This window comes from Sorex fumeus, unplaced genomic scaffold (assembly GCF_029834395.1).
Source record: "Sorex fumeus unplaced genomic scaffold, SorFum_2.1 ptg000007l, whole genome shotgun sequence".
Classification (NCBI taxonomy): Eukaryota; Metazoa; Chordata; class Mammalia; order Eulipotyphla; family Soricidae; genus Sorex; species Sorex fumeus.
The window spans coordinates 51,658,066-51,669,167 of record NW_026606064.1 but is presented as its reverse complement, the minus strand read 5'-3'; the positions used below and the strand labels follow the sequence as shown (position 1 = coordinate 51,669,167).

The following is an 11,102-nucleotide window of genomic DNA, read 5'->3' as shown; positions in this document are numbered from 1 at the left end:
GGGCTCAGGAGATGTTCCAATTAGCCACTTTCTTAGGAATAACGCCCATCGACCTGTGCCAGTGGAAGGCAGGGGGCCAGAATGGAAGCGGAAGGGGAGAGCTGCCTGGGGTTAGGAAGTCAGCCTGTGAACCCAGCAGGGCAAAACAAAAGGGGGTGGGGACCTAACCTCACATTTTATTTGGAGGAGGAATGAGTTTACAGGAACAATTTCTGTTTTGGAAAAAGAAAAGTACAGCTGTGTCTGGGAGTGGGGCAACAACCAGTAAACTGGAGAGAGGCTCATGATCAATCGCCAGGGAACTTGTCAAGTGGTGAAAAATTATAAAAATGGCAAAACAAAACATTAGCTCGGTTACTTTCTCCACCATGAGATGTATTTGAACACATTCTGACCAACTGTAAAGTCACAAGGCTTATCCGATGCCTTGGCTCCAAGTACTAGACCATGAATACAAATACTGATGACATTTCACCAAAGGACGGCACCAAGTCCATGAACTCCACTTTCTGAGGGGACCTCCAGAAATCAGAGTGGGCCCGAGTCTCTCCTTTCTTGCCTGGACTGCCACATGCTGCGTCGTTCTTGGCCGTCCTTCTTGGCAGCTCCATCCAGCTGGAGGGCGACTCTGCCCAGGTCGCAGGAGAACCTGCCCTTGGGCAGCCTGCAGGGGTCACTCTGCTGCTCTCCCAGCAGCTCCACACAGACTTCCCACAGAGGCTGATCTATCCTAAGCTGGAGTCCGGAGACAGTTTGAAGCAGATTTTAGAAGAGAATTTACATAATGTGGCATGCTTTCAGAGGAGGCAGATAGTACTCATAGCATAAGTCAACGGGGTGTGGGGTTCAGTGGGATGTGTATGGAACGGTGCCCTACTCTGAAGCACAAGACACACAAACACCTTCCTTTGGGACCGTCCAAGGGCTCATGGTTGTTGTCCCTGGGTCTTGGCAAATCCTTGAGTCTCACTGAAAAGCACAGTCACTGAAACACCCATAAGCCTCGCTGCTGAGTCTCAAGTGGAACCAGGTGAGTCACTGTCCCCATTGGAGATGTCAGAAAACGTCCTCCATTCCCCAGGCTGTGTCCTTCGGTGGTCTCACTCTGGGGCACAAGGTGCCCATCAACAAAGGAGTATCGAAATCATTGGGAATCTGCCTGGCTATGGATCTTCATCCATTAGAGGGATCTCTGTAAAGGAAGGAGACGGTGTTAACTTCATGCTCCAACATGCTGTGACCTTTAGAATGACGACCCTATTCAACGGTCTGTGATTCCTGAGAGTGAAAGGAAAGAAGAAAATGCGAAGCACCACCAATTGGGCAAGAAACTAACTCCTCTAGACAACACCCGTTCTCTGAAAAATAATCTGACTAAAAAAAAAAGTTAGATAAATTTTGAACCTTGTGATGAATAGTCCTCTAAGTCAAAAGGTGTAAAGGGTCAACAGAAAAGGTGTGCAGAAAAGGGAGTCCTGGGGCCGGAGAGATGGTACTGCAGGTAAGGCCTTGCATATGGCTGGCTCGAGTTCAATCCCCGGCACCCCATATGATCCCCTGAGCACAGCCAGGAGTGGTCTCTGAACGCAGAGCCAGGAATAACCACTGAAAACAGTTAAGTGTGGCCCCAATATCACTGTCACTGTCTGTCACTGTCCTCCCATTGTTCTTTGATTTGCTCGAGCGGGCCCAGTAACATCTCCATTGTGAGACTTGTTGTTACTGTGTTTGGCATATCGAATACGTCACGGGTAGCTTGAGCTTGCCAGGCTCTGCCATGCGGGCGAGATACTCTCGGTAGCTTGTCGGGCTCTTTGAGAGGGGCGGAGGAATCGAACTCGGGTCAGCCATGTTGGCTGACTGCAAGGCAAATGCCCTACCCGCTGTGCTATGGCCCCAATACAGCAAAACAAAAAAAACGGAGGTGCTCCAGGGAGAAACAGACCCCTCTCTCTGTTCCCCACACCTTTGTACCTTCATTACACCTCACTGCCCCTTCCTCTCTACCATGTGCCTTTCCTGGGGACAGGCAACTGACTGGGTGCCCACCTGATGGGAGTAATCTGTGTGCACTGAGAACTTCTCTGGGTCTCTCGGGCAAGAATTTGCAAGCATGTGTGTGTATATGTGTATGTATGTGTGTGTCTGTCTGTGTGTGCATGTCTGTGTATCTCTGTGTGCCTGTGTATGCATGTGCAGGTGTGTGTGTGTGCATGTGTGTGCATGTGTGTGTGTCTGCTTGTGTGTGTGCATGTGCATATGTGTGTATGTGTATGTGTGCGCGCGTGTGTACGTGTGTGTGTGAGACATTCTGTTCCTAACACCCCTTTCAGAAGCTCTGTCTAGCTGAGGGCTGAAGAACAAAACCACCCTATGTACCAACCACTCTCCTGGTCTTCCTCTTTGCTGTGCTGTGGTGCCCTTTTGTGCCCCCAGAAATTTCAGCTAATGGGTTTGTGAGAGGAGGCTGATCCTTCAGTAACAGGCCTTACCCACAGCCTCTCCACATGAAAACACAAGAAGCAATTTGCGGCAAGAGCCAGGAAGCACTGATTCAGCTCGGAGCAGAGGGGCGAGGGCAGAGGTGGGGGCCGAGCGCTGAGGTGGGGCTGGGTAGGGGTAGGCACTTACCATCTGCGATGTCGATGCCTGGGCTGGTGGATGCCACCTCCCCCGCCGTGTTGGACACTGTGTCCGCGTGGTCGGAAGTGGGGTGGGGGCCCCCTGGGCACGTGGGGGGCGAATAAAGACTCTGGAGCAGTTCGGAGGAGCCCGAGAGGCTGTCGCAGGTTTCTGACTCCCCGGGGCCTGTGTCCGTGTCCCCCGAGCCGGGGTATGCAGGGGGGCTCTGGTCATCTATGGGCAAGGGGCAGCCCTGGCCCACGGAGGCCAGGTACCCGGGGCCTAAGGCACTCAAGCCGCCACTCACAGCCTCGTCGTAGGACGGGAGCATGACGGGCACCCCGTCCACCACCACGAAGTCAGGGTCGCTGCTGGAACTCCGGGGGGGTCCCCTGTAGAAGGGAACAGCCAACAAGTCAGACCAGCCAGGATGGTGACCACCAGTGCCCCTGACTGCAGCCACTGTCTCTGCACTTTCTCTCCTCGCCGCCTCCTGCCTCCACCTGTGCCCCCCAACCCCAGCCCTCGCCATTGCTTCTCCACTTCCTTCCACCCTCTATTGGTCTCTTAGATGGGTCTGTCCTTGTGGCCGTAACCCTTTGGGCAGGGAAGCCACATGGCCCATGTGAGTGTGTGTTGGGGGAGGGGTACGGTGACTAGAACCCAGAGCCTCACACATTCAAGGCAGGGGTGGCCTGCTGAGCTCATCTGAGCCCGGGTGGCCTGCTGTGGGATACGAGGCTTGACAGGTTGCTGGACACGGGAAAGTACCACCCGGGTGGCAGGAAAGCCTTGGGGGCTGTGAGTGCACACAGGGAAGGGCCAGCCCCGTGTAATCTACATGCTTCTGTGTTTTGGTTGCAGTACCAAAGTCACAGTTTGGTTTGAAATGGGGGAGAGGGGTTCCCAAGAGTGCTCAGGGGCTTTCAGGACCACTCCCAGTGAGGCCTGGCTGGCCAGTGGGAGTGGGGAAGGGGGGCGGTGGTGGGGGCGGTTCAGTGCTGGGGCCTGAGGATGCAGGATGCGTTGCTCCTGCACTACAGTGCTGGGGACCCCCTGGCAATGCTCGTGGGGGCTCCAGGATCACACCTGGCAATGCTCAGTGGCCAAGAGAGGTGGACAGGTAGCCCCGGGGATCAACCTGTGGCGTCACACATGCAAGGCACATGCCCTCACCTCTGTATTATCTCCTGAGCCCTAAAAGTCACTCATTTTAGTTGACAGCTGAACACCAGGAAACAAAAGGGCAGAAATCTGAGTGTCTCCCTCCGGGCTTCTCCTACTGAAGGACACTGGGGCCTTTGGTGGGGGTCAAAGTGCATATGCAGGTGAAGGAGGGCGCTGCAGGGACAATATCCTCTTGGGTGAGGACAAGGGAGCAGGTGTAGACCACAACTCCAGTGCCCTGGACACTGACTCTGGGTGGCACCACTCACATGCTCAGACACCCTTGGAAGCAGAAGTATACAGAAGCCAGAGCTCGGGGCTGGAGATATGGTACAGCGGGCAAGGCCTTGCATCTGCCTTGCATCCTGCTCGTCTGAGTTAGATTCCCGGCATCTCCTGAGCACTGCCAGGGGTCACTCATGAGCACAGAGTTAGGAATGGTCCCTGAGTACTCTGGAAGTCCCCCCCCCAAAAAAAATAAAAACAGAACCAAGAAACAAACAACAACAACAACAACAAAAATAAACCAAAGCTGTTCTCCATCTGGTGACCCTCCTTTTGGTGACTCCCACACAGGAGCAGAAGCTGTTTGCTCACACGTCTGTGACCTTGTCCCCTGACCAGTTCTATTTCAACAGCAACCCCTTGGGTTGGGCCTCCTGGGGACCTGAACTCAGGGACAACAGCCCTGGGTGGCGTGCAGGGCTGGACTCTAGGCGCCCTTCTCACACTTCTCACAATGCTAGGCTCCAGGTGATCAGAACAGACAGGAGCTCTCTGAAATGAGCAGAAAGGGGAAATTGACACCTGTCTGCACCCCCCAGCTTGCTTCTCTGACCCCCAATATCTCAGGATATTCCAGGAAATAACTGCACTATCTCTCCCCTGTCCCTACCTTAAACCACACTTTGCATCCTTCTCTCTCTCCAGTCCAGGGGGCAAACAGGGCCCCCAAAGCCTGTCGCACTGACCTGGGGGGGAAGTGGGCCTTGAACTTGGTCTGGAACATTCGGGCCAGAATGACGAGCAGCAGCACCAGCAACACGCTGGTGGCCGTGAACGCCACGATCTTCCACGTGGTCAGGAGGGTCTCGTGAGTGCCAGGCCAAGTTTGCTCTGCCACGGGAGAGAATAGTCAGTCACAGGAGTGGGCAGATTCCAATGGCATCCTCTGCCCAGGAGCACTGTCTCCACAAGATGAGCCCCCGAACCCTGTCCCCAGCAGCCCTCTGGCAGTCAGAGAGCCCAGTCCAGCCCGTGCATTCACCTGACTTGATGCAGTACACCTGGTAGGCAGGAAACCACTCCCCGTACTGGCAGGTGATGTACTTGTAGTCACTGGTGAGGCTGTAGCCGGGGTCGCAGTAGAACTCCACCACAGTCCCGTGGTTGTAGCGCTCACAAGGCCGCGGGTGGCAGATGAAATCGCCGTGACTCACCATGGGAGGTAGCGGGCAAACTTGGGCAGTAGGAGAGAATAAGAGCGTCAGAACCACACACTCAGCCTCCCCCCAGAAACGTGCCTGCTGGAGCGCAGGGTGCAGAGAGGACCTTCTTCACTCCCCACCCCCCGACGGTCCCTTCTGTACTTCCGTGTGACCTCGGAAATATTAGCCCCCTAGAAAGCCTGGCAGCCCCCTGTAATAAATGGGGCGTGTACTGCTCTCACGAGGTTTTGTGATGTTCTTGCCAAGAGAATGCCACTTACACTGCCAGGAGTAGGCCACGTAAAGAACAACTCCATTCATGATGCAGGCCATAGGGCACCAGGCAACACAGGGAACAAAAGGAAGATTTTTATGGGCCTTTTCACCGAATGGAACAGCTACCCCAAGTCTGCTCCTGTGACTGTAGTGGGAATTCGGGGCTGTCCAGGTCCCTGGGGGCCCATACTGATTCCTGAATGCTGGGGACTAACTGGCCCATGACAAACAAGGAGCATGTCTGCTACCTCCTTGACATCCCAAATAGGTGTCCTGCCCTGGGGCCCTGACTGGAAGCGGGAGGAAAAGGCTCTGGGATGAGTATGTGACATGGGCACGGATCTCACACTCTGATTCTTGATTGGAGGAAGGGACAGCGGGGGAACTGAAGGTCACCCCTGGCTGTGCTCAAGGTTTTCTCCTAGCTCTCGACTCAGTGATCACTCCTGGTGGTGCTCGGAGGACCATGTGTGGTACCAGGCATCAAACCTGAGTCAGCCCCATGCAGGCAAGTGCCAAAACCTAGCTTTCTGGCCTTTGTCTTTCTTGAGTTTATCCTTTATCAATGGAGGTTTATTCTGCTCTAAATGCTAGAATCTCAAGCACTTTTTCCCAAAGTGGGCAATACTGCTCTACACCTTGGGGATGGGGGAGGGGGGTTCAGGAATAATGTAGTGAGAGGGAGTAGCTTCAGGTACACTTGGGAGGTGCTATCTGTTGATTTGCTTAAAGTCTGAGTGGAGTGATGTTGTTTTTAATTTTTTCTGAAAAGTGGGCAGTAGGCCAAATAAGTTTGGGAGCCTGTGGCCTACAGGGCATCTTCCTGTTCTTCTGATTCAAACAGTCCATAATTTTAGCGGTGGGGGTGGTGGTGAGGTGATTTGTTTTCAGTTTCATCTTTTTCTTTTTTTTTTATTTATTGAATCAGTGATCATCCATGTCAAGAGAGGGGTTCGGCAGGGTGATACCATTTCACTGAAACTCTTCAGTGCCACCCTCGAGAACGTCATGCAACAACTGCAATGGGAAGGAATGGGAGTGAAGATAGATGATCGGCAACTACACCACCTCCGCTTCGCTGATGACATCATTCTAATAACACCAAACATTAGCCAAGCCCCACGCGGCATAAATGTTGGCCAACTTCGACCATGAGTGTGGAAAGGCTGGACTACAGCTGAATCTCACTGAGACAATGTTTATGAGAAACGGTCTTGTTCCTGTCGTTCCATTCGTGCTCAGCGGAATGAACATCTCCGAACGCAACTGTTATGTGTACCTAGGTCGAGAAGTCAACATGACAAAAGACCTGGTACCTGAGTTGTGCAGGAGGAAGAGAGTGGCTTGGAATGCCTTCAAGAGCATTGAAGAAATAGCTAAGAAGACAAAGAACCTCCGGCTCTGAGCACATCTCTTCGATTCCACTGCTCATCCTGCATTAACATATTTCTCAAAGACCTGGGTCCTACGAAAACAGGATGAGAACGCTATTCGGGTCTCTCAAAAAGGAATCAAAAGAGCTATGCTTGGAGTTATCATGCTTCACTCAAATGAGAGAAGGAATCCAGAGTTCTTCCAAGAATCAGGGATGTGGTCTCATTTGCCAAGGTGTCAAAAATCAGATGGGCTGGACACATAATGTGATTTGGAGATGACCACTGAACTAGAGCCATTACCAACGGGATTCCATGGGATGTCAAAAGATTGCATGGCCGCTCACCTACGAGATGCTCAGACTTCTTCGTAAAGACCCTAAACAACTGGTTTGAGGCTCTGCGTGTTCCTAGAATGAGCAGATGCCATTGGGCTACACTAGCACGCGACAGGGACAAATGGAGACGTTACTGGTGCCTGCTCAAGCAAATAGATAAGTAACAATGGGATGTCAAGTGATCAAGTGATTTATTGAATCACTGTGAGAACAGTTATAAAGCTTTCAGGCTTAAGTCTCAGTCATACAATGATCAAATACCCATCCCTTCACCAGTGCATATTTTCCACCATCAAGAACCCTAAAATACCCCCCCATCCTATCCCTCCCCATGCCTGAGAGGCAGATGACTTCCACTTAACTCTCTCTCTATTTTCATTACATTCATTATTTCAACAAAACATGCAGCATTATTATTTGGAATTATTTTAACCCAATAATCAGACCTGCTGAAAAGGCATCATGAAATAATTTGTTTTCTATTGCTGGTTATGAAGACTATATGATGTTGCTATTGCGGCTGCGTGATTTTGGATTTCTGCTATTTTACGAATTAAGTCTGGAGGGATTTCTGCCAAAAGCCACATAGTTCCGAGATTGGTGCCCCTGGGTTCATGGCCATGCTGGAGAGCTGCTCATCTGCTCATGGGGGGAAACTCGTGGTCTTGGTGGGGTGGAAAGGATGTGCCGGTCCCCCCCCCCCCCCCCATTCCATGAGGCCACAGTTGGAGAGGTAGTAGCTTCAGGTACTCTTGATGGGTCACTGCCAGCTCATACCTGGCTATCCAATAAGCTCTGTGCTGCCAGGGTGGGGTGGGGGGGGAGGAAGGTGGAAGAGACAGATATCCTTTTCCTCCCAGGAAGGGCACAGCACCATAACTTACTGCATAGTCCATTCACATTTCTGTCAAAAGCTGCTGGGTTCTGAATTAGGTCCGTGTGCCTCTGGGCCATGGCTGTGCCAGAGAGCTGCTCGTGGGGGGCAATTTGTGGTCTCAGTGGGGCAGGAAGCTCAGTTTCATCTCTTAAGCATAAACTCTGAGGGAAGTCGAGACTCCACCCAAGTCAGCAGGAAGGGGCAGTGGCAGGAACCATTTAGAACTCTGACACGGGCCTATGTGACAGCACAGCAGGCTGAGCAGTTGCCTTGCACACAGCCAAGCTGGGTTCAATTCTCAGCATCCTATATGGATCCCTGGGCACCATCAGGTGTATTCCCACCTTCCCCCCAAACAAACAAGCAAACAAACAAAAGAACTGCCACCAAAGAAAAAGCAGAATCACTTTCCCACCCAGATATCCTGAGGGAGCGCAAAACCACAGCACTGGAAGCTGCTTTCCCCTGCAGGGGGCAGCTAGGACAGCCCCAGCATGTGCTCACAACTGCCAGAGTGACCTGTGCTCACTGTGGCCCGAGCATCACCAGGGGCCACCCCATCCCTCAGTGCCAAGATGGGGAGCTTCCTATGGATGCCACCTCGACAGCAAAGCAGGCCACAGTGAGAGCCTGTGGTTCTCTCTGAGGTGGGGGTAACAGAAACGCAGAACTCAGGTTTTCGAGATGCTACCTGAAGGGGCTGGAGCTCATGCTTCTGCAGGCAGGTTTCACCCATGACCCTGAAGGGGTCCCTCTTCACCTCGGAGGGGTGTCCACACTGCAGAGTAGGGATTTGTGGGCAGGTTTCTGAGGAGGGCTGGGTACCACCCTGCTGAAGGCCACCCTGGCTGAGACCCTTGGAGACACTGGTCCCTTTCTTTGCAAAAGTTCCCTGGTGCTTGGGAGCTCAGACTCCGCCAGCAGAGGAGACCCCTTCTATCACTCAGAGCCCGGGAGCATGGGTCTCTCCTCAACAGCCCCAGACACCACCCTGAGGGCCATGGAGGGGTTAGAGGCTGACCATTTGTTGGTCCCTCAGCACATGCTCACACCTGCCAGAGAAACCCTTTGCTCACTGCAGCCTGAGCGTCACCAGGGGTCTCATTCAGAAGGCCACCCCATCCTGCTGTACCCCATCCTGCAAGGTGAAGAGCATCCTACAGAAGCCACCTTGACAGCAAAGCAGGCCACAGTGAGAGCCTGTGGCTCTCTCCGAGGTTGGTCTCTCAACAAGTGTCTTGAGAGGGGACAGAGGCCTGAGAGATCCTGGAATGCCTGCCAACCCACCAGCAGCACTGCCCCGCCAGGCCAGAAGGGGTTGGGGTTCAGCCGGAGGCAGATGGTCCCACAGTGGCTAAGGAAAAACCAGCACTGCACTGTGGGCTGGACCATGGCAGGAGGGAAAGAGGGTGCAGGGCACGGTGCATCTCCCACTCCTTGCTCTGTGCTGATGAGCAGCTGGCTTACCTCTTGGGATTTTAGTTTCTCCATCTATGCCACAGGACACGGATAACAATGTCTACCTCCTAGGGTTGTTGAGAGCACTAGAAGAAGGGCCTGAGAGATAGTAAAGGGGTGAAGGTGCTTGCCTTACATACAACCCAGCCATGATTTGACCCCTGGACCACATGGTCCCCTGAACAATACCAGGGGTCACTTCTAGTTGAGCACAGAGCAAAGAGCAGTCCAAAAGACCAATGGGTGTGTCTCCTCCAGGCCCCCCAAAAGGTATATACAAAGTGGGGTACTCAAACTTACGTCAAAATGGCAGTGGTCAGTATCACTGACACAGATCTGCTGGTATTGGTACGTGTCCCTCCCAAGCCATGAGCATCCCTGGATTGTGCCACACTAGGCCCCAGAATTCCTGGGGAGAATCCGTAAGCATCTCAGGGCCATGTGCTCCCCGGGACCAGCTACAAATCACCCAAGGCAGAGGTTCGACTTGGAAGGCATCCTGTGGACCACTGTGTAGGTGGAAGCACTGCTTGTCATACCTCGCCTCGGTTTCTATTGCCTGCACCTGCCCCCTCCCACACACCCTGCGGAGACCCCACATGTCCTGGGAAAGAAAGCAGGTGGGGGTGTTGCTTTTAGCTTGTAAGAGACAGGAAAAGTGCTGTTAATTATAAACTTGGGAAGCGGGTTCTGAAATAACAGTGTGGGAGCACCACCCTCACAGGGGACACAGGGATGGGGGCCTCTAGGGCTGGAGTTAAACTGGGTCCTGCCCACTTCGCTCTTGGCATCTTCCCTGAGAGACAAACAGGCGGAGGTCATGCACCCAACACTCCCCCTCTCTAGTGGCCAGGTGGCCAATGTGGGGAATAATCTAGGATGTCTAGACACTTTAATGGGGCCAACTGGAATTGCTTTAGTTGGGAACTCCCGCAGGCTATGAAATGGAAAAATCAGAGGCAGAAGCAGGAAAATGAGAGGCAGGACCTCTGAGTGGCTCATTCTAGGACCTGGGCAAAGACGAATATGCTGTAAGTCACTAAATTTTGACAAGAACAGAGCAAGGCTGACCAGGCTGAATGGGAATGGGGCCACAGAAACAATCAGTAAATGTCTCTATAGAACTGAAGGCGAATTGTATTCATCACAATTATACCAATTATACCAATCATTGTATATGTTAGTAACCATGTTAGTTAGCAACCATTGTATATGCTGAATTAAATATGTTTCCTTAGAAACATGGAGCTTTTAGCAGGCAGATGAAGCTCTTTGTGCTGTTTGGCTCAGCCCCAAGGGGAAACAATAATGGAGGTCTTTCCAAAACAGAGAATGGAACTCCCATACGAAGTTCTGTTCCAGCAATTTCACTTCCTGGTATCTCTTCCCCAAATATAAAAGCATTAATTTGACACTACTTCCACTACCCAGCCGTCGCCACACTCCAGGACGCTTTCCGGACCCGCATGGCAGCTCCAGCCGAGACCCACGCACGACTGAAGACCCACAGAACAAGATAAGCGGAACTCTCTGAGACCTTGGACTCCAGGCTCGGCGGACCCAG

At 52.6% G+C, this 11,102-nt stretch overlaps 1 protein-coding gene across 1 annotated transcript in view; it reads right to left on the bottom strand.

The window, feature by feature from the left end:
- Positions 1-350: 350 nt before the first annotated feature.
- Positions 351-11,102, bottom strand: part of SUSD4 (sushi domain containing 4) — a 150,394-nt gene continuing 139,642 nt past the window's right edge. Inside the window, exons 6-9 of the mRNA XM_056135872.1 lie at positions 5,057-5,248; positions 4,761-4,905; positions 2,632-3,014; positions 351-1,192 (exon numbers count right to left, since the gene is read on the bottom strand). Coding sequence (XP_055991847.1) covers positions 1,164-1,192; positions 2,632-3,014; positions 4,761-4,905; positions 5,057-5,248 — 749 coding nt within the window. The 3' untranslated portion in view covers positions 351-1,163. The remainder of the gene's footprint in view (positions 1,193-2,631; positions 3,015-4,760; positions 4,906-5,056; positions 5,249-11,102) is intronic.